At 25.5% G+C, this 18,238-nt stretch overlaps 4 protein-coding genes across 9 annotated transcripts; 1 reads left to right on the plus strand and 3 right to left on the minus strand.

Moving 5' to 3' along the window:
- Positions 1-63: 63 nt before the first annotated feature.
- On the minus strand, positions 64-2,429 carry LOC107070698 (gamma-soluble NSF attachment protein). Of its 2 annotated transcripts, none has more exons than XM_089176921.1 (8): positions 2,200-2,429; positions 2,041-2,108; positions 1,888-1,972; positions 1,764-1,781; positions 1,466-1,673; positions 1,149-1,397; positions 831-1,073; positions 64-738 (listed from the first exon to the last, which is right to left on the minus strand). In XM_089176921.1, the coding sequence occupies exons 1-8, from the start codon at positions 2,247-2,249 to the stop codon at positions 487-489; spliced, it is 1,173 nt and encodes a 390-aa protein (XP_089033047.1). In that variant the 5' UTR covers positions 2,250-2,429; the 3' UTR covers positions 64-486. The 2 variants fall into 2 exon arrangements, with proteins under 2 accessions (XP_089033047.1, XP_089033046.1); XM_089176920.1 differs by having other exon boundaries at positions 822-1,073; positions 2,200-2,423.
- Positions 2,430-2,746: 317 nt separating this feature from the next.
- On the plus strand, positions 2,747-3,736 carry Chrac-14 (DNA polymerase epsilon subunit 3 Chrac-14). Its single transcript, XM_015329148.2, has 2 exons — positions 2,747-2,917; positions 3,174-3,736. The coding sequence occupies exon 2, from the start codon at positions 3,199-3,201 to the stop codon at positions 3,577-3,579; it is 381 nt and encodes a 126-aa protein (XP_015184634.1). The 5' UTR covers positions 2,747-2,917; positions 3,174-3,198; the 3' UTR covers positions 3,580-3,736.
- A 1,351-nt stretch (positions 3,737-5,087) lies between these two features.
- Positions 5,088-9,197, minus strand: LOC107070733 (E3 ubiquitin-protein ligase LRSAM1). Of its 4 annotated transcripts, none has more exons than XM_015329197.2 (13): positions 8,863-9,197; positions 8,087-8,148; positions 7,566-7,979; positions 7,463-7,492; positions 7,134-7,235; positions 6,947-7,055; positions 6,695-6,856; positions 6,523-6,622; positions 6,208-6,451; positions 6,005-6,130; positions 5,729-5,923; positions 5,450-5,653; positions 5,088-5,360 (listed from the first exon to the last, which is right to left on the minus strand). In XM_015329197.2, exons 2-13 carry the CDS (start codon positions 8,105-8,107, stop codon positions 5,205-5,207), a joined length of 1,863 nt encoding a protein of 620 aa, XP_015184683.2. In that variant the 5' UTR covers positions 8,108-8,148; positions 8,863-9,197; the 3' UTR covers positions 5,088-5,204. The 4 variants fall into 4 exon arrangements, with proteins under 4 accessions (XP_015184683.2, XP_015184681.2, XP_089033044.1 ...); XM_015329195.2 differs by having other exon boundaries at positions 8,087-8,329; XM_089176918.1 differs by lacking the exon at positions 7,463-7,492 and having other exon boundaries at positions 7,605-7,979; positions 8,087-8,329.
- Positions 9,198-10,145: 948 nt separating this feature from the next.
- Positions 10,146-18,075, minus strand: LOC107070699 (uncharacterized). 2 transcript variants are annotated; one of them, XM_089176916.1, is made up of 8 exons: positions 16,727-18,075; positions 15,872-16,516; positions 15,074-15,592; positions 14,662-14,998; positions 12,681-13,008; positions 11,541-11,655; positions 11,065-11,228; positions 10,146-10,629 (listed from the first exon to the last, which is right to left on the minus strand). In XM_089176916.1, the coding sequence occupies exons 1-8, from the start codon at positions 16,910-16,912 to the stop codon at positions 10,578-10,580; spliced, it is 2,346 nt and encodes a 781-aa protein (XP_089033042.1). In that variant the 5' UTR covers positions 16,913-18,075; the 3' UTR covers positions 10,146-10,577. The 2 variants fall into 2 exon arrangements, with proteins under 2 accessions (XP_089033042.1, XP_089033043.1); XM_089176917.1 differs by lacking the exons at positions 10,146-10,629; positions 11,541-11,655 and having other exon boundaries at positions 11,063-11,228.
- Between the last annotated feature and the right edge of the window lie 163 nt (positions 18,076-18,238).

Consider the following 18,238-nt stretch of genomic DNA (forward strand, 5'->3'; position numbering starts at 1 on the left):
TTTCAGATATAACGTGAGATTTATATAATATAGTAATTTTTTCTAATCTATAGTATAAAGCAATTTGTTTGCCTTCAAATATATTATATTTATTTTTGCTTAAAGCATTTGTGTTAATATATATATATCTATCATGTAATAACATAAATTCGTATTATTTCTGTTTAAATCTTTCTGAAGAAATAACATGCACACGCACATACATACATACGCACACAATATATATATATATATATATATATATGTATATGATAAATATTTATACTGCTGTTCCATCTTCTATATGGCCTGCAGAGCATATCTTAATTTTCAATACATTTAAGAATTGTACTCTTATATTACAAGCGTCGTCCGTCTTGTATATATTCGATTCATCTTTAACATTATATATTATTTAAATGGAATAATGTAAGAAATTATAGTTGAAATTAGGTTCTATGTATATGGAATCTGAAATAAGATTTTAGTATTTTATAAAGAAGGTGATCAACATAATCCATCTTCATAATCATCCGCATCTTCGTTTGTTTCCAAATTCTCCGAAGTTACATTAGATTTTTCATCTTCTACTTTATCTCGTATTTGTTCCGTTGTATCATTAGATGCAGCAGTAACAGTAGTAGCAGCAGCAGCAGTAGCAGCAACAGTAACAGTAGTAGCAGCAGCAGCAGTAGCAGCAACAGTAACAGTAGTAGCAGCAACAGTAACAGCAGCAGTAGCTGCAGCACCGTCATCTTTCTATTAAATGAAAATAATATATTATGTAAAAATATATGTTTAAAGGAAAATTATAAATGCAAATATATTTATCGTATATTTACAGAATTTACTTCAGCTTCAACTGTAGCTTGTCCAATTAATTTATTAGCATTAGGTGAAACATATGACTCAGCTGCATTTGCCCTTATACCTGCAGGTGGTACAGCATAGATTTGCTGTGGTAGAGGCAAACCTCTTGCAAGTTTAGCATATTCGACATCCATGTGTTTAATAAAAGGACTGTTTAAAGCAGATCTAGCTGCATCTGCATCTTCATTATCATATGCTTGTAAGAGCATCTCCAAAGTTTGAACCTATATTATAAATTGATGATGTTAGTTAATAAAGACAATTAGTAGATAAAAGATGACATTTATTTATAAAAATACCTCAGGCGCATCACAATAATTTCCCCATTCTTTAAATGCCTTTTCTGCAGCAACTTGATCACCACGTGCTAATTGTACCAATACCAATGCTACTGCCAAACGACCCACCGATGGCGTATAATCTATTTGTTGATGCATTCCTATTTCTCTGCGAATGGCATCCGCAGCTTGATCATACATTTGAAGTTTCACCATAAGTCTTCCTACCTTGCTCATATATTCAGCTGCTTGTCTTGGACTATCTTCACCCTTTAATCGAAAAAAGATATTTGTATATAAACTCTTAATATTAATTTTATATAATAAGTAATTTATACCATGACAATATCTGCTGCACGTTTAAATAATTCTAAAGCTTGTTCTGGTTGTGTTGATTCAATCAATTTTGCTGCTTTATCAAGTACATTAGCACCTGATTCAGGTGAACCATGTTGTTGATACAAAGAACAAGAACTGTGTGCAAGTTGTGGTACATCCGAAAGATTACCCATTTCTTTGCAAATTAATAAAGTTTGTTCTATACACCTGTAAAACGTATCTTGATGATTTCAAGCATGACATAATATTAATATTTTTCTTTAGATAAATTAGATAAATAAGACAATGAATATTTACCTTGCTGCATGAAACCATCTATTATATGATTCAGGATAATATAAATGCAATCAAATAAATATTAATACTAATGAATTATATTATAACATATACAGTGTAACAATATTGATTTATCAAAGGATACGATTTATTTTGTTTATAACAAGAAGAAGCTTTCATTAAACATTCCCTACATTGTTGATATGATTTGGCAATTCGAAAACAAGTAGCTAAAATAAATATTAAATAAATGTATTAATATGTTTAATCATTTGTGAAAGTTGATTAAATATTTTACCTGCATGTGTATACTCGTCAGCAGCATAATCGAAATCAGGTTTCCACTTCAATAAAGAAGTTTTTAAGCTATAACAATTATGTTAAAACAAACATTTTTTCTTTCATCTTGGAAATAAATTCTTGACATTTCTTTTTCATTATTTAATAATAATAATACCTTTTTTCAGCTTGCCGTATGTGAGCGTTGCCTTCTTCGATCTTTGACATTTTTCTCCAAATGATGTCAGTTGATAATCAACCTTTCTCTCTTCGATAAATTCTTTCCTTAAGGAATCGAGTGATGTTCGATTTTAGTATTACTTGTGATAGATATTTTTTGACAAGCTACTGTACAGACGAAAGAATCTTTTATTCCATAAAATTGATATTTACTAGGTAGAACAAGTACAAGTATAAAATCGTTTTCTTTCCTTCATTCAATATAACTGTCATCACGAGATGGCGCGTAGTTCCCATGCAGAAATTTTTTTTTATTGGTTTTCTTTTTGCAAACATATTAAATAAAACTATGATAAATCAATATACAAATTTTACACGATAATTTGATTTCATTAGTATTGTTATGTAATCATCAGTGAGAAAAGAAATGTTTTGTTTTTCTTTTGACAATTAATCAAAATAAATTTTATAAGTGACATCTAGCGGCGGATTATGGAATTTCTACAGTACATTCCTTATCCCTTCTATTTAATTCTCTTTAGTTTCGATTTTATGATCGAATTTTTGTGATTGTTTACTAAGATGTATTTTAGAGAAAAACAGCGGGAAAATAATATAAAAGTGTTTTATGAAATCTTATCTTTTATTAAAAGTATAGAAATTTCTGAAGAAGTGCATATGTGCAGAAACACACATCGTAACATTAAATATTGAAGGTAAATGCAACATACAGACATTCATTTAAATTTATACTTCCCAATGTATAATCATATATAACCTATACATAAGTGTTAACTTTAATAATATGTATGCACATGTAAATAAATATTAACGTGACGTTAAATAAATATCTCTACGCCATTAAAAATATATATTAATAATAATTCTCTTAAATTATTTTCTTTAAAAGAAATAATCTTAGAAGTAAACTCAGATTATTTAACTTTATTATTCTTTCTTTTCTTTACTCAGGCTTTTTATAGAAAAAAATAATCAAATGGCTGAACGATTAGAAGATTTAAATCTTCCTAATGCAGTTGTTACTAGGATTATAAAGGAAGCTTTGCCTGATGGAGTTACTATAGGAAAAGATGCAAGAACGGCTATTGCTAAAGCTTCATCAATTTTTATTTTATATTTAACGTCATCGGCCAACATAATAGCTAGAAAATCAAGTCATAAAACTATTAGTGGGGCAGATGTTTTACAAGCAATGGCAGATATAGAATTTGATCAGTTTGTAGATCCTTTGCAGGAATCTTTAGAAAATTTTAAAAGAACTCAAAAAGAAAAGAAAGATGCTACTAAGAAAAAGCAATCAAAGAAAGAGGAAGATGAAGTAATTGAAGACGAAGATGCTGGAAAGGATAATTTATAACATTGTTGAGAAATATAATGGTTTTGTATAAATATTTCTTGATAATATAAAGTCGAACGAGAAAAGTACAGATTTTTTATATCGTTTTATATTTATTATAACCACTATTATATAATAATTATCAAATATAACTGTATAATGTTCGCTTTTTCATAAATGTATTTATTATTCTTTCATCTTGAATAGATGATGGATAAAAGTATCACTTACATTTTATAATAACAATGATTTTTGTACATATTTTCTTTACTATATTATTTTTATAATGATAAATATCATTTTTCATTTTCTCGTTACAGTTTAATAGATCAATTTTGTGTATGACCATTATATACAAGCAAATCATATTCAAATGTCATAAGAAATGTTTATGATTACTGTGATGGTTGTTAATTTGTTCTTTTTTTTTTTTTTTATAAAAACGTCGCAAATATTTGTTTAAAAATATTTTATTCTATATTGTTTGACGTTATTATTAGATTAAATAAAATTTCAAAATTAATTTAAGAGTTGTTATTTTAGATTGAAATATTAAATTATCATTTATGGAACATGTAGAAATAAAATTATTTTAATTTAAAATCATATTTAATACAAAATTTATAATTTTTGTAATAGACTGAGATGATTAATAAACAAAAAATTTTAATTTATTTCAGTTCCATTGTACTTGGATTAAATGTAAAATTATATGCGAATTTTATTGCTTATTCTACAACCTCTTTATAGAAATTACTTAGAAAATTTAACTTGTATATTTATTTTGGTTATAGATAATGGGATGTATATTGATGATTGATATGTTTTGGTAATTTTTTTTTATATACAAAATCTAGTCTTATTATTTTAGCATGTTTTTTAAACACACAAAAAAAATTACTTTTCATATTACTTAATTATGTATGAACTTTTATTTTATAAATTGATTATTTGTAAACTTTTTTTAAATGAAGCATAAAATAATGAAATTTTATTTAATTTATTTAAAAGATTACTTTTAAATACCAACAATAGAATATAATTATATTTTATTTATTTTTTTATCAAATTGCTTTATGCAATCAATGTCAAAAAATTTTTCAATCGAATAACATAGATAAATTGTTATGTTGTATATATTTATATATACTAAGATTATTCTTTAAACAAAATAATTAGAATTGATCATTTTATTTAATAATATTTAATAATATTTAATAATATTTTAATAAAAGAAAAGATAATAATTCTTGAATTTTCATTTGAGTAATATGTTTGTTATTTGGCAAATTTTACCTATCATAATTATTCATATCTTAAGTCATTAAAAAGACATACGTATACGAATATGAAGCATTCATATTTTTTTTTTTTATTATGATTATGACTATAGATGCATTTATAAAAGGAACATTTTTATAAAGTTCATGCTAGTAGTATGTAAACGTGATCTAATTTTATTAATTAAATTAATGAAGTATGTTATAGAGAAATATGAAATGCATAATAAATAAATGGTCACATCTAAATATAATGATAAACATTAGTTATTATTAAAAATGTATATATTGTAATATATTTTTTGTTTGTATTATGTATATATATTACGCACTGTATCTTAAAAATAACAACCAGTAACTGGTATTCTAATCTTTTAAAAAAGGCATCTCATGGCTTATGGATTTAAAAATTTTCATTTTGCGTTCTATAGTACTTCGGCACATGGGACATTCCGATGAAACCATATTTGCACAATTAGAGCAACAACACAAATGTCCACATGGTAAAAAAATTACTTCACACTATAAAAATTAAAAATTAAAAATTAAAAATAATAAGAATAATTTATATAGCCATATAATCTAATGAAACAAATATTTATTGAACTCACCTGTAAATCAAGACAAACCACACATTCAGCAGTATTAATACTTTTTGCAATATCAAGTTCAGGTTGATTATAACTAGTAGAAGCTTCTTCAGGTGGTGCAGAAGGCAATGTTGGTGAATTATCTTCATTTATTTTCATTTCAGCTAAATAATTTTCAACAGCCATTTTTATAGCAGCACAATCTCGTTCGTTTGTTATACCAATCTAAAAAGTATACAAAATGTATTTAAATTGTTAATTTAACTATTAACAAAAATTATATTAATTATTTTTACGCACAGCTTTTAATTGTTCATCATTAATATTTGGTAATAACGATGGTAATGTAGCTAAAAAAGGTAGGCAGTGTAGTGCTCCTGCAATTGCAACATGTCGCACTAATGTAGGTTCTAGCATCTCTAATAAACCCTGAGGACGAGTTTCCATTAAAGAATGGTACTGCATTAACCAAAATTGACTGCTTCTTCTTAAATCCTTGAAGATAAATATAAAATTAAAAAAGAATAAAATAAATCAAATTAATAAATAAAAAATAAAAATGAAACAAATACTTACACTACTAGATCGTTTTTGTTCTATATGATTAATGGTTTCCAAAAGTTGATCTCTTCTATTTTTTTGTTGTTCTAATAAATCAAGAAGTATAGCACTTAATGCTACTCTTCGTTCAGAAATTTCATTCTAAAAATATATAATGATTTATGAATAAATAACAGTAAAGTTTATTATATAAGATATTATTTACTAAATCAACTTACAAGTTGTTGATTTATTTCTAATTTTCTTCTTTCTAATTCTATATTAGTTAACGCAGCTAATTGTGATTGAACCAAATTCACTTGTTGCATAATACTCCAAGAACGTGCATCACTGCGTTCTAATAAAGCTGCTACTGCGACTTTTTGTAGCACTTCATCTTGACGTATTTTGTCAATAAGTTCTTGTCTACTTTTTTCTTGATTTTGTACAATTTGTGCAAGATGATCATTCTGCCTTACTTCCCTGTAATTTTAAAATTGTAATAATAGAAAAAAATGTATATATTTATCGAAATTATTTTATGAAATACTAACAAAGATAATAGTGATTGTGCAGTATAATTTTTGTAATTAGTATGTTCTTCTAATTTTCTTGTCCTATATAATTCTTCTTCTAATAACTCTTCCATTGCCACTAAAAAGAAATATAATAAATATAAATACAATGATTAATATTATTCAATTATTAAATACACACAAAACTTACAGAGAGTATCCTTTGTACGAAACATGAATTGTTCTGAATGACATGACGATAATAATTGCATTTCTTCTTGTGCTTCTCGTTCTAATAATTCAGCTTGAGTTTGTCTTTCTTCTTCGCTATTTCTTAAAAATTCCTTTATTACATTATCAGCTTCTTTTTCAGCTAAAAATAAATTTTAGGTATTAGTTGAATCTTTTATTATTTTTATTATTAAATTTAAAAATAACAAAAAAATAAAACATTGATATATACCATTAGAAATGTAGGAAAGCAAACGTGCTCTATTAGTGTCTCTTTCTTTTTGTACTTTTTCTAATTTATGTTCGAACTGAGTTTGTTGTAGGGCTAAGTCTTTTAACAGCTAAAATTAAGAAAACAGAGAACACCTAAATAATTAAATTCAATTATCATTGTTATATACATAAATAAAAAAAAATACCTTTTGTTTATGAGCCTTTAACATAGATTGAACTTCAATTTCATATTCTTTTTGTTGTTTAATATTTCTTTCTACTTCTAATAATGCAAATTGACGTTGCTCCTGTAAATTAAATAATCTTATATAGTATAAAAATCTATGTACAAGCAATTATTACTATACACGTTTACTATTTGAATCAAATTAAAATAATCAATGATATAAAATATAAAAAACTTATAATCTTATACTTAACGAAATAAAAAATAATTATGTTAAATAATAAAACAATAAAAAGCAATGTGATACTGTTACAAAATAGTTTGAAACATAAAAATAGCTATGCATGCCTTTGTTTTTTCTAACTGCTGCAATTTTTCCTAAAAAACAAAAATGATATAACATTAAAACATGCATTACAACATAAAATGGCAAGCAGTCATCATGCAATACCTGTACATCACTATTCTTATCATAGTATATTGCTTGTACATTTTCCGAGCTTATGTCTCTGGACAAGTCATTGTCTGAAACCGAATCTTCAGGGGAATATTCAATTCCAGATTCATTTGCTAAAAATGCAATGATTACAATAGTACCCCCACTCAAAATATCTTCTGACGGATATGATAATTTTAATCCATCAATATTCAATGTTGTTATTAATTGTAGATAGCCCAGAGACTTAGGAAGTTTTTGAAGATGTTTATTGTAACTAATATCCAAATTAATAAGATGTTGAAGTTTACCAATAACTTCTGGTAATTGTTTCAAATTATTTCTTGATACATTTAAGATAGTTAATTTAGTTAAATGTGCTATTTCGTTGGGTAGTTTGCTTATATTATTTTCCTGTAGGTATAATTCCTAAAGTATAAATAAATAAAGAATTTTTTTGTTATCTATTAATGATACTATGTATATAATTATATTTAAATTGTATTCTTATTAAATTATAATATAATGATTAATACCTTGAGTGAAACAAGACACATAATGTCAGGAGGCAAATTGCTAAATTGATTTCCATGAAGATCTAAGACAGTAAGCAAAGATAAATCATTTAATGTACCTCCACCCGAAAGAGAAGACAACTTATTATGGTACATCCATAAGATTTTCTTCCTAAATACTTTGCATAATGAATAAATCCCAGGTGGCACAGTTTTTAGGGCACATTCAGAGATATCAAAAACAGGTTCTGGATTTTCCCTTGCCTATCATATATTTAATAAATATTATAATTATCATAATACATACATACATATATATAATAAATAAAACTTATAAATATTTGATTAAAAAAAAAGCTATAAAGAAAGAACAATAAAATTCAATGATAATCAAACTATTATTCTAAATAACATAATAAATTGACATTACACTGACAGATCAATACCATAGTAACAAACATTATGATTATTTTCAGTTAGATATAACAAAATCATGCGTCAAATCATGTGTTATTGACATCATATTTTGCATCGAGTGCATCGACAATTTTTCAACAATTATTTTCCATTTTTGCGTTAGAATATATAAGTTTTACTATATACTATATAATTCTAAGTAATTTGAAACAAATAATAAAATAATAGATAATAAAAGAGGGGCTGAAGGGGAGAAAGATCAAATCGATCGTGACAATTGACATTGTTGTGTAGTACAATAAAGAATCTATAGGTATATATATATATATATGTGTGTGTTTAAATTAACCTAAAAAAAAAGTCATATTGATAACACATACCAGATATAATTTATACTCAAGACGAGCTTTGTAATCCATATTAACTTTGCTCCCATGTTTATTTATCAGAGACATCATTAATCGAATGTGTCATGACAGTGATATGTGGCATATAATAAAATTTACATTGTCATCGGTTTGATTTCGTACGTCGTGACGTGATTTCGTTTCCTTTAGCGAACCATAAACGAATAAGACACGTATCATCTGTCAAAGCATTCTTACTGTTCACTGTATAACTTCGTATATTGCGTCTATCGCGAACAAGTACGTTAATTGGCAATGTAGTCATTTGCTGTTAGAGTTGACGGAACACGCACGGTACACCTCCCTGTCATACATCGAACCTAACACTTACTATACTTATATTATATCTAACTCTCGGACCAATCGTATGACATACTCTTCACAATCTACAGTAAGTTGCATAAAATGCATAGACTTTTAAATATATTTGTTAATAATATATTGTATATTATTTATATATTATATTTTAATATATGATTTAATTTAATTTAATTTAGTATGCAAATTTTGTTTAAATGCTTTTTCAATTTAATGCAAAACATGCAATGACTTTTTTAACTACATCTGTCAATAATACATTGTACATTATTATTATTATTATATTATATTATATTATATTATATTATATTATATTATATTATATTATATTATATTATATTATATTATATTATATTTTAACGTTTCTGATTTAATTTAATTTAATTTAATTTAGATATGCAAATTTTGTTTAAATGCATTTTTAATTTGATGCAGAAAATGCAACCAACTTTTAACTACGTTTGTTAATAATATATTGTTATTATTATTGTTATTATTATTATTATTATTATTATTATATTATTATATTAATATTATATAATATTTTAACATTTAAGATTTAATTTAATTTAATTTAGATATGCAAATTTTGTTTACATATATTTTTAATTTAATGCAGTAAATGCAATCAACTTTTAACTACGTTTGTCAATAATATATTGTTATTATTATTATTATTATTATTATTATTATATTATATTTTACCATTTAAGATTTAATTTAATTTAATTTAATTTAGATATGCAAATTTTGTTTAAATATATTTTTTATTTAATACAGTAAATGCAACCAACTTTTAACTACGTTTGTCAATAATATGTTGTTCATTACTATTATATTATATTTTAACTGTAATTTTTTTTTTAATTTAATTTAATTAATTTTCTTATTGTTTTTTTTTTTAATATTGGCTGTAAAAAAATAGGATACCACACATATTTCTATTTTTCCTACAATTATTTATTTACTAAATTTGATAATTCTTCCTTGTTCTATAACAGCATTAGCAAACAAATATCTTTGTGTTCTTATTTTTTTTTGTTCTTCTTTTTTCCTCTTTGTTTTCTTTAACTCTTTGTTTTTTTTAACGTTATACAAAAATTATAATAATCAAACCCTCTCTCTCTAACAGTTATATATATAACTGTTAGAGAGAGACATTATAATAAATAATATATATATATATATATATTATTTATTATAAACTGTTCAAGAGAGGTTTTGAAGATAGATACCATTCAGTAACAATTATCGCGATACTAACAATAAGGCAATAAATAAATATTCACAGATGGATGTAACAAGTGCTAAACAAAGCGATGGGAAGAGAAGAGGGACGGGGGGACATTTCAAAATGTTTTTTAAAAATTCTACGAACATTCTTTCTGTCGTAATCGATATTCTGTGGGTGTGAGCATTCCTCTGAAACAATATACGTATATATAAAGTATATAATATTCTATATATACATAAAAACACAGATGTGAGTTTTTATTTATTAAAAAATAAATTAAATCTTTATAAAATATGTTATTTTAAAAAATTATATTTACTCTTATCGGTCGTCAGGTTTTTATATTGATGATTTTCACTAATTTGTAAGTTTATAAATGGTTTTGGTAAATATTCAAACAAAATTGTTCAATATTATAAGAATAATTTATTTCATTAATTATAAATATGAATTAATTTAATATTATATTAATTATAATAATGAAATTATTTACTATTGAATTATTAATAACATATTTTTATTTGTAAATTACTTCCCACGTAATGCACAACCGATAAGAGTTAAATATAGCAAAACAAATAGAAATAATTAAAAAAAAAAGGAATAGTAATTTTATATGATACCTTAAAACAGTGTCGAATGAAACATTGACTCCTTTGTCACACATTCGTTTATAAAGGTGCCAACAATCTTTTTCTTTACTTGTTTGAAAACGTGGTTCAGTTTCTATTGGTATTATTGCATCTGAATTTTTTTCTTTCAAAGAAATCTCCGAGTTCGGATTGACCTTTTAATAAAAAGATAATTCAATGAATTATATAATTTATAATTTTTTTTTCAACATACGAGAGTTGTTCATTTATTAAATAAATTAACTCAACGATGTTCATAAATATATTCATTTTAAATATAAATAATCATTTTATATATCAATGAAGTGTTTTTTGACATTAAAATTTTAACAAAAAATTCTTAAAATTGAGTTAATTCATTTCAGCATGTAAAAATGAATCAAATACGTGTATTATATGAGTCATTTTTCTGAGTATTAATACATGACTCATTTATATGTGTATATATATGTTTATTATCCTCTCACATTTGGAAGTAAAAATTTATTAGAAATTGTTGATCGACGTGCAATTAATTGATCATCAGTTATTATTTCATTATCTTTTTTCATCTCTATCATCGTTGCTTTTTTATCAAGGACACTGTAAAAATATTATGTCATGTTAGAAGTTCTTTAAATTAATAATTGATTCTGTCTATTTATAGTATGAATAATACAAATTGATAAAAAAATTGATGAATAATAGATCATCAATAATAATCGATGAAAAAAAAGAAGAAAAAAAGAAAGAAAGAAATAATTTATTATTAATTTACATTGTAAATTATTCGAAGAAAGTGGAATAAAATGAGAGAATGGTCGTACCAGTATGTTACAACTCTTTTGATAACGTTATTTTGTAGTATATTATATCGACCCGGTTTTTTTCTCTCGACTATCGTAAATCATGGAATAATCAAAGCGTATTTCGTGACCTTTATGAAATATTAAAATGCGGATATCGTTGAAGAACCAACTTCATTATGGTTTAACCCACGCGCATATAATCTATGTGCACTTTAGTTGAAAGAAGGTGTGTACGCTCGAGTTGTAATATGCTTTTACTTTAACTTATAAATAATATTGTAAATAGGTGCAGATGTGTTAATGAAGTATATAACAAGCTATATAGATTAATTATAGTGATCTTATTTTTCTTCATTTTTTCTATTTAATTATTTTTATAATATATATATATATATATATATATATATTTATTTATTTATTTTATAATTTAATAATATATATTTTATTATATTTAATATATATTATTTTATACATATATATATATTTATTTATTTATTTATTATTATATTTTTATTATTTTATATATTTTATTATTTAATATTTATATTTATTGTTATTTATATATTTCTTTTTTCAAATTTTATTATCAACACTTAAATTTATATTTAAAATAAATTTGTTTAATAATTAAATTTAATGCAATTAAATAATAAAAATTTGTATAACTATTGTACAACAAATAATATGACAATGTATATTATACTTTATCAATTTTCTCTAATTTTTGTTTCGTGAAGTTAATCGATTTGGTAAATGAGTTGCTCATGTATATATATACTTTTTTTTATTTAGAAAAAAGAAAACAAGAAGAAGACTTACGATACTGTTGAAGTATTACGTATTCTATGCGACTTCTTTTTCATATCATCCACATTTCCGATTGGCACAGCTAGACTTCTCATATCATGGTCCATCAAAGGAACGCATAAAGATTCGCTTTCATCTTGGACAAATGAAAGCATGGGAAAAGCCGTTTTGATTTCGTTCGATTTCCAAAGCATCGATTCTTTGCACGTTCCGTATTCTCCTGATTCTTTTGAATCTTTTATGAAATGATTTTGCGTGATGGTAGTTTTTGTTTTGACACAATCAAATTGCATTTTTTCCAAAGGGTAATCCTCGTCCAATGAGTCTCTTAGAAAGGAAACTAGCATAAAAGAAATAAGTTATTTATTCGTTTAATTATTGTTTAATACGATTGTAAAATGTGTAAACATTACGATTAAAAAATATATTAGATTTTTATAAATTATTTTGCATATTGAGATTGTATTGAAATTGTTTTTTGCTAATTTTAATTTTGCTAATTAAAATTAATAATAATCTAAATTGCACATTAGAAATTATTTTCTGCTAATTTATAAATTTTGCTAAATAAAATTAATAATAATAATCTAAATTGTGTGCACATTAGAAATTGTTTAGCTTAGTTGATAAATTTGTTATACAATTTTCCACAAATAATCTTTTAAAATAATAAAAAAAAGATAATCGAAATAGTTATGTACTTTCTATTTAACTAGCCTAAACTAAAGCTTGAAAAAAAATAGTGACTGCAATTCATATATGTATAAAAGTTCAGAATTGTTATAAGAAGGTTCACACGAGATTTTTCGGGTTTTATTAGTTCATTTAAAACTCAAATAAAGTAATTATTAGAGGGGTTGATTGCACGTCGAGTTTCGATGAGATATTTTGCTCCATGAAGGGAGGTCCTTGAGGGTTAATAGGGTTGAGAAGAAGTTTGGTCGATTTAACATGTTCAATCGATTATAAGGATAGCACGAAGAAAGATAGACAACGCTTTATTATGAAGAAAACCTTTTCTCGATAATGCCGTTAGAAATGGCATCATAGACAGATACATACTGCAGTGTTATCTATGTTTATTACATAATCAATCTCATTGCTCGTAACAATCATAGATTCATTTTCAACTTGAAGATAATATGTGTCAGTTAATCGTATCTATCAAACATTAAATACAATTGATTGATAACTTTTGATTTGTTCAAAACTATGCCTACTATTAGATTCGTTCGTTTATAAATATGTTAAAAGAAATTTTGAGTTATATCAAATATTTCGACAGTTCTATTAAAAATATCGATTAGATATGGTCGCGTGAAAATTTTTCATTTACTATAGTAGAAGAGTAGAATTTAATTCATGCACGATAGAATGGTAAGCACAACGAACCAGCAAAAGAGAAGATAATTTATGGAATGTGTGCGTCGCGTGTCTCGCACCCTTTGTAATTTGTTCCTTTAATTATAGTTGCACGCCTTGCTTCATCGTAACGCTTACGTCTCATCGAATTCCTACCTGGCTTTTATCAGTTTATTACACCAATGTTGTTTTATAACATGCATTCCGAGTTTTAATGGATTCAATATTAAAAAATATAAACAAATTATAAGATATAGATACAAATAAGAAAATGTTATTTAAATCATTGGAAATTTGCAATATTTTTAATATGTTTTATTTTTTATAATTTTAATTTCGTGTATTATTTAACTCGTATTTTATTTTTTTAACTCCGCCTAGTTAATTTCTAGGTATCTAGATATTAACTAGCTGGTCCCAAGCCCAGATAAAGGAGAAGGGTTCGAGGGTGGGGTCTAGCAACCTACCCCCGGTAAAAAAAATTATTGTTTCCCGAATAAACAAAATAGCCACTTTTGGCTATTAAATTCGGGATAACAGGACGAAGTCCTAATTATAATAATAATATAATAATAATAATATTATTATTATTATTTTTATTCGCATTTAATGTACGATTTTTTAAACTTACCTGATTTTACAGGTTTCCTTATATTTCCTGGTATAGGTGTCGTCGAAGTTTTTATGATAGGCGTTGTAGATAATTTTTCACGTAACTGATTGATCAATTTAGCTTCATTAGGTGAATTTTCTAAATCACTGTCGCTTTCCGTCGAACTGACCAAAGAAACCATGGTAATAACGTCATTTGATTTCCCATCGCAATCTTTCATTGATAATCCACATCTACCACGTAAACCATTGCATTGTTCATCTTTGCAAGCTGATCCTAAACTGTGTTGTCGTTTTTTTATACTTTTAAGACGTTTTTTTAAAGGAGCTGATTTTATTGGACGAACGTATGATGGCTGAGGGACAAATCGGTATAATCAAATAATAAAAAAATTGATTAAATATATTATGAAAAATTGAATATTAATTACCTTCAACAAAATTTCTTTTTTTTTATCAACAACACAACCTTCCTCGTTAACTTTTCCCTTGTCGTTAATTTCATTAGGATTTTTTGCAATTGCATTATTAGAATCACAGTTCGTATCTATGACGATATTTACCTGAATACGAGATGAATTTCTTCCTTGTAACGGTGCCGAACTACTTCTTGATTTTCTATTAAATTTTTGATCGTTTAGATTTTTAATCGTATTTTTTGTTTCAATTTGTTTATTTTCCGTTGTTCTTTTACACGAAGTATTTCTTTGAATATCGGTATTATCGGTCGACATTTTGGATACAACAGTTTTATCAGTTTCCGTGTATAAAAATGCTCGATTAGTACCGTTTCGAAAATTAGTTCGTTTTTGTTTAGCCGAAGTTGCTTCGTTTTGAGATTTTGAGATATTTAATGTTGTAGTTTCTGACTTTAATGTTGGTAATTTGATATTATCGTCTGTTTCGATAGATACACTTTTTTCATTTTGTTTAGGTTGATCGACCAAAACCTAAAAGAAATTTTTATATACAATTTTTATATAATATTTATATATATTCATATAAAATATATAATTTTTTATATATTATATTATAGTATATATTTAGTTATATTACTATAGTTATATTATAGTATTTGTTTAAATATATATATATATATATATATATATATATATATATATATATATAATTATTTATTTAAAATATTAAATTATAAATAAATAATATGTAAAATATATATAATTATTTATATATATTTAATATTTAAACCATCGAATCAAAAGTTATACCTCGATCGTTCCTTTTAATGTCTCGTTAGTGTTACTTTCTATATATTTTATCATCTCGATTGGTTCGGTATAACAAACATCATTTTCAAGTTTAACCGAAGAAGTTTCAACAACTTTTAAATTGTTCTCGATAACCTTAGTCTTTTTAGATCTTTTTGTTTGTTCAATGTCCTTGTCCAAGTCCGTTCTACTTTCAAAAGAATCCGTACGTTTGATCGTTTGAATTTCACACGTATTATCGTAATAAGAATTATCCAAATTTTTATTATCGGTAATAATAGGACATCTATCATTTTCCGATGATCGTAGTATTTCATTTTTAGAAATTGATGATGGTGTTTGTGGTTCCGATATTATAGGACAATTCGATGATTCAGAATTGCATTGTTCTTCGTGTACACCATGTGCCAAATATATATCGATATTGGTTTTATTTTCTTCCCGATGTTTCCATGCAAGTCTTAATCTTTCAGTTAACTCTTGTCTCGAATAAAGTATCGATGCTTTTTCTTCATTTTCAATTATATTCCTGTTTCGAGATTTTTTCATGGTTGATTTTGACTTACCAGTAATTTGTCTTGCAACTACTTCTACCTGCTCGATATTATTATTTTCACGGTGTCGTTCGCCCCAAGCTATACGTACCTAGAAGATTTCAACAAAAACAATTTGTTAATTGCAATTGAATGAAAATATATTATTTATTAATTAATAGTTTGAATTAATAATAATATATACACAAAATATTTGATATTTTTAATGATTAATGATTATTATTATTATTATTATTATTATTATTATTATTATTATTATTATTATTATTATTATTTGATATTGAATGATTAAGAATAGGACCTTCGGTCTCGAAGATCCTGATCTCGAATTAGCACGACTTCTATCAGATCCAATAGGATCATTGTGAATCTTTGAAGATTGTTCGTCATCTGACGTTTTTTGTCGTCTCAATTGCCATCTTCGCGGTGTAGGTGGTTGCAATGAGAGTTGACGAACTCGTACAACCGATCTACGAATCTCTGACATTTTTACGTTTTTCTATATAAACAAAAAAATTTGTCAAATCTTTTCATTCGTAATATCTATTGAAAAATAATGAAATATATTTTTTTGTCTATTTATTTATTAAACGATACCTTTGGTAATTCGAACGATTAGGATTTTCCAAAAAAGATTGTTTCTTGAATTTTTCTTCACATACATATACATATAAATATATACATATATTAGTAACAATTAAATTATATTTACTATTTTTTTTTCTTTCATGCGAATGAACGAAAATATGATCGGATCATTCGCATCGTGTTCACAGCACGATCGAATGCCGACTGACGAGTTTCATCCATTGCCCTCTTCTACTATGATCGTTTTACCACTACTACTATTACTTTGCTCGTGATTCAGTAGTGAATTTCTACCACCCTCTCTCACCGAAAGGAAAAGGAGAAGGGTAGTCGAACGGTACGTTGCTTTTTTGTATTTCGTGCAACCTGGGGGTCGCGTTATATCCACAACGGCAATTACCTTGAACCCGCCCTCGTCTATATCTTCTACGGATTTTCCGTTGAGGTATTCGAACTCAAGAATCGATCCGTGTTTCATGATTCACGAACTTGCAACTAGAGTTAGGAGTCTCTTACAGAAGAGTTTAGAAACACGATATACATATATGCCATTTTTGTTTTTTTTTCAAGATCATTGTACTTAAAGATCTGTTTCAATTTTTACAAATTTATTTCATCCATTTTTTTTTCCTCCTATCTAGTTATTATATATTTCAATGATATTGTTTGATAATTACTAACATCGTTTATTTTAATATACTAATTTATCGATCTTTTAGATTTGATCATTTTATGTATGTGTGTGTGGACGTACGAATTTAAATTCGATTCTTTCATCAACAAATTGTTCCAAAGGTGCAAGACCTATTCTCCTATTGTCTGTGTGATATAGAATTCTCGAAATCATTAATAGAACACTCGAAGGTTTTGCCAGTAATTCAGGATTATTGATCAAAACTATTTCGTGATCTGGCAGCTTGTTGTCTGTAGTTGCCATGACATCACCCATCATACGAATCCACTTTTCTCTTCTGTCTTTCTGATTCTTACTGACACTGTGCCATACTTTCGATTAATATGGGCAGTTTACTTGAAGTCAAAGTTCTAATCATTAGATTGCATGTTAGAAGATTTAGTAGAACAATATTTTAATATTGATAAGAATATATTGATAATAATTTTTTAAATATATCATACGATTTAAATATTAATAATAAAACATAGTTTTATTATTATACAATAATAATTACAAATAAAATTCTATCGGGATTTAATATAAATTAAT

Source organism: Polistes dominula, unplaced genomic scaffold (assembly GCF_049000335.1).
Source record: "Polistes dominula isolate Pdom_NZ unplaced genomic scaffold, Pdom_raw_medaka contig_12, whole genome shotgun sequence".
NCBI lineage: Eukaryota > Metazoa > Arthropoda > Insecta > Hymenoptera > Vespidae > Polistes > Polistes dominula.

Coding starts and splice junctions, on each gene's coding strand:
- Chrac-14 (XM_015329148.2), top strand. CDS start 3,199: ATGGCTGAACGATTAGAAGATTTAAATCTTCCTAATGCAGTTGTTACT.
- LOC107070699 (XM_089176916.1), bottom strand. CDS start 16,912: ATGTCAGAGATTCGTAGATCGGTTGTACGAGTTCGTCAACTCTCATTG. Junction 16,517..16,726: donor CAGGATCTTCGAGACCGAAG/GTCCTATTCTTA, acceptor GAAATCTTCTAG/GTACGTATAGCTTGGGGCGA. Junction 13,009..14,661: donor AAGGAAACCTGTAAAATCAG/GTAAGTTTAAAA, acceptor CTTTTATGCTAG/TTTCCTTTCTAAGAGACTCA.
- LOC107070698 (XM_089176920.1), bottom strand. CDS start 2,249: ATGTCAAAGATCGAAGAAGGCAACGCTCACATACGGCAAGCTGAAAAA. Junction 2,109..2,199: donor ATACGGCAAGCTGAAAAAAG/GTATTATTATTA, acceptor TAATTGTTATAG/CTTAAAAACTTCTTTATTGA. Junction 1,074..1,148: donor ATTATTGTGATGCGCCTGAG/GTATTTTTATAA, acceptor TTTATAATATAG/GTTCAAACTTTGGAGATGCT.
- LOC107070733 (XM_015329195.2), bottom strand. CDS start 8,940: ATGATGTCTCTGATAAATAAACATGGGAGCAAAGTTAATATGGATTAC. Junction 7,493..7,565: donor ATAAGAATAGTGATGTACAG/GTATTGCATGAT, acceptor TTTGTTTTTTAG/GAAAAATTGCAGCAGTTAGA. Junction 7,056..7,133: donor TAAAGGCTCATAAACAAAAG/GTATTTTTTTTT, acceptor TCTTAATTTTAG/CTGTTAAAAGACTTAGCCCT.